General features: G+C 43.7%; 1 protein-coding gene across 4 annotated transcripts in view; it reads right to left on the reverse strand.

The window, feature by feature from the left end:
• Positions 1-5,834: 5,834 nt before the first annotated feature.
• The window catches only part of atp11a (ATPase phospholipid transporting 11A), a 39,193-nt gene continuing 31,728 nt past the window's right edge, over positions 5,835-13,299 (reverse strand). For 2 of the 4 annotated variants that reach the window (XM_047030339.1, XM_047030338.1), the window contains exons 26-29: positions 12,901-12,966; positions 12,468-12,571; positions 12,113-12,278; positions 5,835-9,823 (exon numbers count right to left, since the gene is read on the reverse strand). In XM_047030339.1, coding sequence (XP_046886295.1) covers positions 9,563-9,823; positions 12,113-12,278; positions 12,468-12,571; positions 12,901-12,966 — 597 coding nt within the window. In that variant the 3' untranslated portion in view covers positions 5,835-9,562. Of the gene's footprint in view, positions 9,824-10,680; positions 10,792-12,112; positions 12,279-12,467; positions 12,572-12,900; positions 12,967-13,299 lie in introns of all 4 variants that reach the window. The other 2 variants (XM_047030340.1, XM_047030342.1) reach the window with 2 other exon arrangements.

The following is a 13,299-nucleotide window of genomic DNA, read 5'->3' on the forward strand; positions in this document are numbered from 1 at the left end:
CCCTCGGACGCGGGGAGCGCATTTCACTGGCTAATTAGGCGCGGACCGTTTCCATAGCCACCCACAGCCCAGCAGGCAGCCGGAGCAAGTGTGTGTGTGTGTGTGTGTGTGTGTGTGTGTGTGTGTGTGTGTGTGTGTGTGTGTGTGTGTGTGTGTTTCTCTGTGTGTGAATGTGGGTAGCAGGGGCAGAGAGAGAATGGTGGAGGAGTCCAAATTCTTTCAGCTGATGATTGTTCCTGTGCCTTTTTTTACTATGAATTGTAGCACAGTAAGCCTATAGCACACTATAGCCCCTATATTGCAAGTGACAGTCAGATAAAACATTTTACAAATATTCATACAGCCTCTTAAATTTGTTGAAATGTTAAAAATGATTCTGTTTGTCTAAGCTTAGTCATTAAGCCTCGCATTTTTTGCACTTTCAAAAGCTCTATGACTATTTATTTGGGGACATAGAACAGGGGAGATGCGAGGGTTATGAAGAAGAAAAGAAAACTGTTCACAGAGTACACAATGTTAGGGAGGGTATCCATGAGAGAGTAAGGGATTGGAATGGTTGGTAGTGTGTTTGGGGGGCTGGGGTTCAGGACAGTCTCTGCATTTCCCTTCTACATTACTGTTCTTGAATGTTTACATTTGCATCCTTGTGAAACAATGCCCCTCTTTGGCACAGGCAGAGAATGACATCCTCACCTCTCTGTCATCGAGGTACGACGGGCCAAGTGCTTTGAACAGTGAGGTGGGAAAGACAAGGCACTTAACTGTGATCGATAGCGGTGCTCAGAAAACCACCCAGGGCCAGGGCATGACAGGGGATAGGGCTACTTTGGATGTGGTTGGGTTTGGGGTTAGGGGTTAGGGGTTAGGGGTTAGGGTTTGGGGCTAGGGGTTAGGGGTTAGGGTTTGGGGCTAGGGGTTAGGGTTTGGGGCTAGGGTTTAGGATTGGGTCATATGTTTGTAGTGAGATTGAAGATAGGTGCAAGGCTGAGGCTGGCTTGGCCAAAGGCTGATATTATATGGCAATTATTGGTGTGTTTTACAACAGAGCTCTCTCTCTCTCCCTCTCTTTCTCTCTCTCTCTCTCTCTCTCTCTCTCTCTCTCTCTCTCTCTCTCTGTCTGACTGTCTCTCTCTCTCTCTTTCTCTCTCTCTCTCCCTCTCCCTGTCTGGGCTGTGAGAGGGAGGGTGGAGTCCTAAGACAACATTGTTATTGACGACGCCTGCTCTTCTTGATAAGAGTAGGCATAAAATCAATCAACTTGATTGGAGGCAAGAAGGAAAAGGAGACGAGAGACGGAGAGAGAAAGACAGAGAGAGAGGAAAAGGCTGTGCCCCATTCTGGCATACAGCCTCAGACTGATGGAGAGAAAAGAAGTGAGGGAGAGAAACAGGGCAGGGAAAGAGAGAGCAGTTACAAGAAGATGGGAGGAATTGGGGAAAGGAAAATATCTGGGACAGATTTGGTTTCACAGAATCCAAATGAACTTATACCGAATGTAATGTATTCTGTGCCTGCAGAATACATTATACTGTATTTACGCAATTTTGCACCCATAAAGAGGTTCTTTATCTTAATGGGTTGGATAAATATTGAATTGAGTGAAATATCATGCCCACCCATTTTGACGTGATTGTTTGATATTAATATTCATCTTTGGTTTCATTATTTCCTGATTTTCTCAAAAGTAATTCGATTTGCATTGACAAATGACTTTTGATAAATGTCCCGCAAAATGAAGAGCTTATGCAAATATTTCCTTTTATATCTCAAAGGACTTCCACTTGATTCTCTGTCTTTTCAAATGATGTGTAAAATAGTCTCCTAACATGATTTTGAGTATACATAATGTCCTTTTTTCCAAGAGAAAAAATAGAAATAGCCTGCTGTGCTAAAGGCATTTGGAGTCGGTTCAAAATCCTGAAGGAAAGAAACATAATTGGATTAAAGGAGTTCTGATTCTAATAAAACACTTGGAACTGATGAACTCTGCGGAGTCTGGCTTAAGAATGTTATAATGGATGTGTCCTGCTCGCTTCGGTCCGCCCACTAATCTAACTTAGTGGGACTGCTATCGCCTATAGCTAAGTATGTCTTGTCATAATATTTCTTAATTCCCCCGGCACATCAGTCTAACTACAAAGCGTATGATATTTTAATAATATAGGCCTATCTGTCAAAATACAAAAGTAGCCTACACGGTGAATTGTACAGTATTGTAGCGCAAACGCTGATCAGAACGCTCTTTTCAAATATTATTGTGATATCTTCCATCATAATACGTAATAAGTATTAGCGATTTGCGATACATGACAAAGACTTTGACGCAGAACACACAGCCAGACACTTCTGTTTGAATAGGCCAATGTCACAGTTCAAGGATGTATGCACCGCCATTGTTTTCTTCCGATCCCTATGATGCCCTTCTAAATTGCTTTTGAAGGACTCATAAAGTAGTATTGTGTTGAATCATGGTTGCATAGTTACATCTAAGCGAGCCGAGACCAGGCTACGGAATGGAATTTCCAAACAATTGCCTCCGTTATGGGGAGAGGTGAAGGTTGTCGTATTCGTTTTCTGATCGTTCGACCGTTCCCCTGTTTCCAGGTTCAGTGGAGTTCAGGGGTTGCAACGAAGGGCTCGAAGAAAGTCACAGGTGTCATTGCAACTGCCACGCGTGGTCAGATCCTTTTGTTGTCAATCGGAAGAATGTTTTCTGGTCTAAATGTCCAAATATTTCTGATAGAATACTGGGGATTCGATGACAATGACGGAAATTGTAGCTGTACAGTCTAATCGAAATTTGTATTTCGAGTTTGTATACAACGTAGGCCAAGTACAAACATAAAACCTTACAGATGAGCCATAGGCGCAGGCCATTATGATCATGAGTTGGTCATGTAAAAGGCAAAACCCAACTTTAGAATGTAACATTTGCATACGTTTGGAAAATGAATTAGTTCATAACACAACCCATCCCAAAATAGAATACAATCATCCTTACTTTACAAAATGGCAAAATAAACCAACATTCACGTTCAAGATAGTCATATGAAATGCCATAAGCCTACCATAGAACAATGACATTCTGTCATTTTTCATCAAATATATAATCCCAAAAGTTAATAAAAGATGTAATAATAATAATAGTCAGATGCATTTTTAATTATAAATAATGTACAGTAATTAGAAAATGAAAAAAAATACAAAAATAAAGGCTGTTGCTCAGCACCTTATGACCGGAGTACCTGATCAAATCTTGTATCTGCTACTGTGGTTACTAATGTTTTTATGACGTCTCCTTAACAATAAAGTTAAGAATTTAACTTTATATAATAAAGAATAAACTGCACTGCAGAGTTGAGAGGCATCTTTAATTAAATAAAATAGAGGTCATTCTAAGCAAAACGTGTCTAAATCCTGGCACTCATCCTAACTCAAACTTCAGTGCCTACTGATCCATTAAAAAGCTATTTTATGTCAGTAATGAGTGAGCAACTCCACAGAAAAAGAAAAATGTGTAATGATTCATAAACAATCCTAGCAAATAACAGCAATTTCAGATCTAATTCTGAGATTTTACGTCCGAGCGGCTCTACACACACTCCATTTAACTGGCTGAATAGCGACTTTATTTTAAGATTACCACCTCAAGTCAAAAGAAAAAAGTGAGACGGCACCATAAATGGTCACTTAATACGATTAATTAATTCAACTCAAGCAGATATAGTTGCAAACAGTCCCATTTACTGCTTTGAGTGGCCAACAGTGCATGTTTTTACATGTGACAAAATGTTTGCTACAGACTGCTGATCATTATTTTATGAAATATGTAGTTTGTCAGCTGGCTCAGCCTTGGTATACAATTATCATGGACACCTAGTATTTAGGCTAGTAAAGCTTAATGAAAACTCCATAGCTTGACAAACACTGGGTGGTCCTGAAACTGAACTGAAAGATTGACATTGTATACATCAGATGATCAGACAAACAGATGCTAATTATTTAGTGAGTCTATTATAAACATTTTTTATATATTGTAAACTTGAAAAGTCATGAGGCACTTGCTCGAGATTTGTTCTGGGCTCCATAATTATTTTTAGCCTATCTTCTCATGACCCCTGGTTAGATTTGATGTAGCTCCAAGCGCTCCCTCTCTAGCTACCTGTGGAGATCCTCTCAAGCTGTGCCTCTCCGCTTTGGTTTTGGAGCCTCTTACACACTCACTCCCTCACTCCTCATCAGAACTTCACTCCTTCTCCTTTCCCACCTTGTTGCTCACTCCACTTCTATTCCTCATCCCCTCATCTTTTCCTCCTCTACCTTCTTTACTTTACCCCCTTTCCTCTCTCCTCCCGTGACTTTCTTCTTCCCCCTCTCCTCATTGATCGACCATCCCCTCCTCTCCTTCTGCACTATCTCGCCTCTCCCCTCTTCTCCTCTCTGCCACTCTATAGTCTGCTCCAGGGTGTCTAATCAGGGACCCAGCTCCACCTCTCTCTCAGACTAAGGGTCTCTCCATGGCCTCTCCAATGACTGATTATACGGATTACCAGCAGGATAACACTGCTGTTGCCCCAAAAGAGACACCAGTGTGTGTGTGGATACAGGGATAATGGAGGTCGGGACTCCGGAGCAAATTTACATAGTTCAAATCATGAAACATTTTGCACGTGAACATTTTAAGTTTAAAAAAAGATTTGCTCGGTTTTTCTGGCTTGGACGTGTTTAAACAGAAACGGGCATGAAATACACACACCCTCAGGTGATACTTAAGTCTTGTTCAAACCAGTGTTTATGCCTACCAAAAACCTCACAGTTCCACAAAGAACAGTATTTTGAAGTAAAACTAGTAGTTGGTTGAAAAGCCTGCTGTTCTGACATGAAGGGGATGTGTCTGATGGATGCGTGACAAGTGAAATTGTCAGAGTCTCTCCTCTGGGCTGGTGTGCTCCAGACCTAGCCACTCGCTTCCTCCCTCTGTCGCTTGACACCTCCGTCTCTTTGGCTTTCTCTTTCAGTGTCCCTCTCCTTGTTTCCTCTTCTTTTCATTCTCCTCTTCTCCTCTACACTGTTCTCCTCTTCCACGTTTCTCGCTCCTCTCATGTTCGGCTTTCTGAGTTCTGACCAAATCCTGTTTTCCGCTGCCAAGCAGACATCCTGAGGGAGCGGAGCGTCTTTAAGTGAGCGTTAAACCCCTATTCCTGGCACGCACGGCGCACCGATGATGAAAATCCCCCTGCTCATGTCCACATTTACTTTAACCCAAATAAAACACTTTGCCAGTGAGCTTACCCGTGTTGCACTAAGACGAAGGGAAACACAAGGGACATGTTTGAAGAATAACGGCTGGCCATTAAGCTGGCATTGTAAAACTATGTTCAGTAAATGTACATAAATATATAGAATATTAATCATTTCACCTGTCTCTTGTCCCCTTGTCAAAATGGATGGATTACTGTAGAAATATACTCTGTTCGTGAAACAGTAGATTTGACAGGGACCTGCACTGGTCCACCTATCTTTCCTCTGACAGATGGCCTAATCTCCATACATGATCCAGGATATAAAAGCATAAGAAAACTGAGAAGGATGTTGACATTAAGTAATTGAGTGGCTTTGCTCTTATCCTGTCCCCATCAAACTTTGACTAGCTCAGTATCATCCTGTTGGTGACTGCAATGAACATCAATAAGCCATACTCTAGCACCACTCTGTGGTTGGAGAGTGAATTTGATTCCTTAAAACTTTGGAAACCACCTGTTATATGTACATGACACTATACCAGTACTGTCTACTGAGTCTGGCACAGAATAATTATATAATGATCTAGGAAAAACAATTGATTTTTTATTTTTGTTTTTATTACAAGCAATGTACAGTTCTTTGCATTAAAAGCTACGGAAAGGCTGGCAAAAAATCGATGTCTACAGATATGAATCTGTTAAAAACTGTATACAAAAAAGACCCCAAAACTGTACATTAATTTAACATTGCTATATATTTATGTATATTGTAGAATGAACAGATAAATACATGGATTTACAGAAATAGTCTCGGTTATGAGTCATATCATAACACTGTCATCGCATTCAAAAAGAGAAATACACATTCTGTTAATCAGTAAAGCTTGCCACTAAGTCTGCAAACAAACATTATTGTAGGACAATATAGAGAATATATAGTCATACCATTTATCAGCCTTTGTAGTCAATGCTGTACAGAAAGCCTAGAACAACTTGACTTCTACAGACAGGCAGAAACTCTTTTAGTCAGGACTTAGGGTTAGTTCTTAGGCGTAGTTTTTAAGTATAGTGTTGGAAGCAGAATCGTAAAGCTATGTTGTTTTGATTTAGATGGTTCTCTCTCGTTGTTTCTATATCTTTTTTGTGTATTTTGGTTGTTACAAAACTCATCTCAAACAAATAACAAGTTTATTGACCATTTCATCTGAATAGAAAAGTAGCAAAACATGATTTATCGCAAATAAAAAATTAAATATCTACTTTAAATGATTCTGATCAAAGGGTGGGCTCTAATGGGCATTAAATCACTTCTATGCCCTAATTTTCTATTGTCTAGTGTCAGATTCATTCAAAATGAAGTCAACAGCAATGATTTCGCTAGACATTTGTTTAATAGCATTTGTGGCTGCTATTATGGCCGCAATAAGACGATACGTGATCCGATAGGTTTAGGATGTATTTTGTAATAATAAAAACAGGCCTTCTTATACATTTGTTATCCTGAGGGATTCTTTTTTGTAACAAGAAACATAACTAGAACAGTAAAATGCACATTATCTATAATCTTTCACAATACTTTATAGTCAGAAGATCAATATTTACCTCCTAATACAAAAGATAAAAATAGATCTTAAAAGAATTAAGAACTTAGAAACTAGTTAGAAACAAGACAAGACGAGATTTTAGAAATTTTACCCAATGAATCTCAATGTCACATAACTTGATCAATACGGATAATCAATTTCCATGGTAAAGAAACAGTGCAAGTTTTTTTTAAGCAAGTACATTGCAAGGTCAGACATGGTAGATGAGATGCCACAGGGAATGAGTCAAATACGTCATGTTTGTCCAGTAGGTTTCAGAACCATCAGTTAGAGATGCTGCTGATATCCACTCTCAGAATGCAGACTGCAAAAACACAAGCTTTGTGGGACCAGGGATACTTTCTGTGACTCACAGCAAGTGCATGCCAACAGTCTACGTGACTCAACATGAATATACACAAAACACCCCACCCCCATTAAAAAGAAACAGTCACAGTCAGATCGCCCACACAGACGACCCCAGTCCATTGAATCCAAACCCATGACCCTAGTGGCATTCGCTTTGTCACTCCAAAAGAACTCACAGATACATCATTCATTAGGAATTCATTCTGTGTTAACCTTGTCGCAACGGTAGCTAAAACATTCCAGTATTATGGCTCTGACTGTCTGTCTGTCCTGAATGAAGAGTCATGCCTTTTCTTTCCAGAAGGACAACGTTCATTCATGTCTTGACATTTCCTATGCACACCCACATGCTCAACACAGCACCAGAAAAGGTCATTGTGACCCGAAGTGGCTTTAACAGATACAGACCACCACATTTAACAGATGTAGAGCACATACTGAGTTACATTTCAGATAGTACCACAAGGCACCTCCTTTCAAGCTGTTCAAATTGTGTCTATAAAATCCTTGGTTTTGGGCAAGTACCATACATATCTCCCACTCTGCTCTTTCTTTCTTTAAAGGTGGTTGTGTCTCTTTGGGATGGATGGATGCATGAATGGACTGAGGGATGCCAAACAAGCTGAAGCAGTGCATGGATTAGAGGATGATTGGCTGATTGGAGGAATGGATGAGAGAAGAGGAGAGGAGGAGGAGGAGGACTGAAAGGATGTATCCGCCAAAGTGTCGCTTCAAGGACAGGAGAGATGCGAAGGGTGAGGAGAGGATCAGAGAAGAAAAGCAAAAATGGAAGGCATGAATAACCGAGGAGACTCTGAAGGTGAGAACAGCACAGAGGACATGAGGACGTAGAGATAGATAACACCTACAATAAGGCCCAAGATTATAATATGATATGTATCTATGACCTACGAAGACTCTACAAAGAACGTTAGGCTATTATATGCATCTTGTGACACTTGTAGGGGTGTAAGCCCAATTAGTCAGATGCCATATTACAAAAAGCGCAGTCTAAAGTCTCATTATTTTATACTATATATACTGTATCTTACATATATGTGACATTCATGCTGTAGCTGTACTCCATCTCTCCATTAAGGCTTCTAGCACCTTTACTTGGGGGGTAAAGGACACGTTCCCTTCCAGATTTAATACAAAGTCTACTTCTCACTGCCGGTGAGCATTAAGGCTAAATGGCTAGGTTCCAAACATACACCACACCTCGTCATCTGTCCTTGTCTTCATAGGCAAAGTCCATTTCTGCCCCTACCCCGCCAAATGTAACATGCCTAATAGACTAAAGGACAAAAACGTGCGTAATTAAAAGCCCCATGGTCTTTCCCTGTCAAGCATTTTCCATAATGTGAACAAGGAAGGGGGTAGGAGGAAAGGGAAAGGAACAAAGACTGAAATGGAAATGGAATTGAGCCGGTACTGTCTTTCTGTTCAGAACCCTTTGGTTTCAGTTTACTGAGAGCATACTGTCATCTTAAGGCAGACGAGGGATCCTACTGTAGGTGCAGTATACTAATGCCAAGGGGTCCTGGGCCTAAGAGAAGCCCAATATGGGTCTTCTACAAGGAAGTGACATAGTTAGGGGAGAGTCACATGGGAGGGCTGGGAGAATAATTCTACTTCACCACATTAAACAGACACAATAGTCACACTAAACTATAAATACAGAAAGCACACACACATACACATTCACACAGACACACACAGTGTAATGCTTTTTGTCTAGCTAAGGTGAGCTACCACTGTATCCTGGCCACTTACAATGCAATAGGATAAGATAAATCTATCCTATGGTGTGTTCCTCCAAAACAGATTTGCACAGAGGCAACACCAGTTTGTTCTAGAAGAGGCAGACAGGAAGAGAACAAAGTAAAGAAGAAAAAAAGAGAAGACACAGGACAATTTGGTCAGTCAGAGCACACGCAACACCATCGACAGCCTAAGGGATTTGTTTGTGACATCACGAGGAGAGTTGACAACCCAACAGCCCAACAGCTGACCCCACAGGCTCCTCTGAGTCCCCTCAGCTACAACGCTGGGGCGCAGGGTGGATGTGTGTGGACCTGTGTGCTGTGAAAAAGGGTTGTTCTTCTGTAAGTATATATCGGTTAGGTGCTCTTGAGAACCGTCAGGTTTCATCAGGTTTCCCTGCAGTGCACAGCCTTAGAACAGCATCCATGCGTACCCCTGTAGTCTTTTACAGTAATAGGACCTGTGTAACAGGTGGGGTTTGGGCCACAGACCTCCAGGGGGCGATATTGGCGCCTTGCAAACTGCAGGCTAAATAACCGACAGGATTGTAGGCTCTGGTCCCAGACATGTATTGTAAAGCAAAGTCTAGACTAGTCTGGTCTACACAGAAGTCTCAGGACCCGCCCCATTGTAGGCGTAGCCCGCTCTGGAGAGACGAGAGCTACCAGCGAATCGGATGAGAGGGGTGAAAGTGCAGTAGTTGGGCTTCCTCCGCCACTGGGTGAACATGAGCTTTTTGGTGAATGGTTCAGACCTCCTTGGGTTGAGGTTCTGGGGCTCGGCCCTCTTGTTCCTGGGGGCGTGGAGAGAAGCCATGGGGGTGAACTCTGAGAGCTGGCCCTTGTACAGCTTGTCTGCATTCTGCAAGGGGTGGAAGAAATCAGAGAGGAGAACAAGAGGACAGGTATTATTACTTGTGTAAGGGAAGGGAGAGCCACCTATCCACACCTCAGCCGTAACCCCAGCGACAATACATTCAGAACACACCAGAAGCCGTTAGAATGCGCAGATAAAACCAAACAAGAAAAACACAAAAACGTGTGCAAACTCAAAGGCATATTCATAAACATGCATGTTATGAGAGCTGGACGTGTGAGTATAAAGCTGTTCAGCCCCAGTATGTTGTCCTCGACAACTTCAGTACAGTTGTAAACCACTAGAGGGAGTGTTTCACTGCGATGGGACGAGTCTGGGACTGAACAGCATGTGAACTTGGGCCGAACGATACATTCACACCACACCCAAACACACAGACAAACACACACACAGACTAACACACAAACACACACAATTGGTGTTAGTCCATCAAATCCAGCAGTAAAAATACCCAAACCAAAAACAAGACACAAACCACACACACCTGAGGACCACAAGGCAAAGTCCCACTCCACTCCCTTTATTCATAAGCCCACTCCAATCCAATCACAGGAGTCACACACAGAGAGAGTGTGACCATGTTGTTATACTGTAGGTTGATAACCAACATTGCTGGCACGATACGTTCACCCATTGGGTGGGGTTTCAAGAGCATCATCATCATCATGCAATGAAAGATAATCATGTGATGTAGTAGGCAAAGCTGTCATGGTGTGACAGCCATAAAAAAACATTGCCCACAACCCCTTGTTTTTTCAAACCACCCAATTGGCAGATGTACATGTAGCAGTCATGGCCACACCCTCTCTATGGCCATCTCCAAGTACGACCGTCTTCTTTACCAATCGGTTACCGTGGTGATGCTAGGCCTGGTAGGTGGACACCCCCCCGTCTAGCAGGGAGTCATGGCTGAACATCAGAGCCTTGTCAAACTTTCTATCTGTCATCCTACACTGTGGACAGAAGACACACGAGCACGCTCAATGCGTCTACAGGCAGACACACTGACTGAACATTTCTTCAGCAGGCCTATGACAAACTAGACACAAATACACACAGGGTAGACGTGCCAAAAAGCACGTACACACACACACACAAACACAAAAGAGCCTCTGTTCTTGAGGACTGGTGTTCCTTGCTGGAAAACAATTACTTAAACAATAACGGTAGGGATCTGAAAACTGTGACCCATCTTCAGAGAAACAGCTTCCAGCATCGTTGTCGTCTGAAACCCGTCTTGTGAAGGGTCATGTGCAAAGACACTCCCAGACACTGACATGCAAGGCTACAGCAGCAGGCAGTACACTGAAAGTGGGCATGCAACACTGAATGACAGCTAGGAGCGGCCATCACAAGCATGCAAAGAGAGAAAGAGGGAAAGAGAGAAGGGTGAAAGAAGGGGAGGGAGAGGAAGAGAAAAGAGGAAGTAAGGGAGAGAGAGAGAGAGAGAGAAAGAGAGAGAGAGACAGAGAGAGAGAGAGAGGAGGATGGCATGCAGAGAGGGTCATAAGGGGTCACCTCCTGGTCAGTCAGACGGGGATTAGAAACTGATTCGGCTGGAGGTCTGGGACAGCATAAAGATGGTAGACTGCTCCGAGGTAAGGCACGGCTGCTTAGTCTGCCACCCAGCGACACCCAGACAGAGCCAGGGCAGAGGGCAAACGTCACGGGAAGGGAAGACAAGAGAGGGAGGGAGGGAGGGAGCGAGCGAGGAGAGGAGAGAGGGGTTAATAGAGAGCGGTTCTTAAAAACGATAGTTAAACGAAGAGAGAAAGGAACAGTTGTCAGTGGGTTGCTCTCCTCCGAAGTCATGTCGGGGACAAGGCTTTCAGGAGAGGCGAGGCAGAACAGGAAGACTTTAGAGGAAGGTACTCCCGGGTCACGTCTCAAAGAGAGGTGAGACTGAAATGATAAACAACTGCAAGCAACCAACAACCAGCATGGAGCTGGGCCGTGAGGTTCACACAGTCGATAAACAACCCAGTTCTTCAGAACCGGCGTGGTTCCCTGTGTTACTGTTTCCAACAAGTGCAACACAGCACACAGACGCGACCACTCACTTACTTCCTGTAGAGCAGGCACATATCCATAGACAGCACACATCTGCCGTCCAGCGAGTAGTGAACACGGATTAAATCACAATGTGCTCTACGACACATTCATCCCACCAACACATCGTATGTATAAACATTGACATTTAACCATGTAATATCAAAACCCCATAACGGAAATGTGAGTACAACGTCAGAGGCAGGCAGGTGCATGTGTTTTCACCTGGATGCGTTCGGTGGTGGTGGGCCACAGTGCTCTACAGAGCACCTTCTTGACCACGTCGGGCAGCAGGCTGACGGTGATGAGCAGGATGATGCTGAGCCAGGCCGGCCCGCTGGACAGCATCTGCATGAACACGTAGTACATCCTCTGGTAGTTCAGGAAGGGCCTGGGAGGAGAGGGGGGTCGGACGAGGAGGGGAGATGATCAAACAGGATGGGTTAAGGTCCTTTGAGAAGCCAGCTTTGCGCTTCCTCAACCACTACACGCTGTGAAAGGGTCCGTCACGAGCCTGCCCTAAACTGAGCGGCAGTGTGGAGCTGTCTTTGAGGTGGGTGGGGGGGGGGAGGGGACCTACCAGATGATGCCCCCCCACAGCAGGGAGAAGATGACGTAGAAGAGGAGGGAGCCCCAGATGACGAAGTGGTTGATCCACGTCCAGTAGTGCGTGTCTAGGGCCAGCTAGGAGGAGAAGGATGGAGGGAAGGAGGGAGACCATGAGAGCCAAGACGAAGGGACAACGGTAAGAGAGGGGACATGTACAGACAGAGACAGCCAGGTGAGTGGAGAGATGCAGTAGTAGTGGAAGGTGCTTCCTACAATCCAACCAAGAAAGATCAACTACATTGAGGCAAGATGGAAGGGGCAACTTCTAACAAGACAGAGTAACAGATATTGCTTGGACCTAAAGACTGTGAATGGCAAGGATATGTTTGCTGTCTACAGAGTGAAACAGGCTATAAAATAGTAGGAGGAGGGATACTTGAGACTAGAGAGGTGGCTGGCTGTACCTTCAGAGTGACAGTGAACACCAGCACAGTGAACACCAGCGTCCCAAACGTCCAGTTGCCAAACATCTGCGAAACAAAGAAAGAATTACAGACACAGAAGTTAGACCACAAGACGTTAGGACCCAACAGACCCCCGTCAAGGACAAGTCCTACCGCTGAGACTAATATGATATGGCGAAAGGAAGCTGGCATGACAGCTGGTGAGGTCGAATCATGTCACATGTGTCGTCTCACAAATGAGTTCACGGTCTAACAGGGAGTTGCGATGGCGTCAGTCTGAAAGACACAGGGCTGCGCTGCGGTGGCGGAGAAGAGCAGAGGTGGAGGAATGAGGAAGAATCATGATGGCCTAAGTGGCAGCATGGAAAGCAGCTTGGTGAGTGTGCCCAGACTGAATCG

Source organism: Hypomesus transpacificus, chromosome 12 (genome assembly GCF_021917145.1).
Source record: "Hypomesus transpacificus isolate Combined female chromosome 12, fHypTra1, whole genome shotgun sequence".
NCBI classification, from domain to species: domain Eukaryota; kingdom Metazoa; phylum Chordata; class Actinopteri; order Osmeriformes; family Osmeridae; genus Hypomesus; species Hypomesus transpacificus.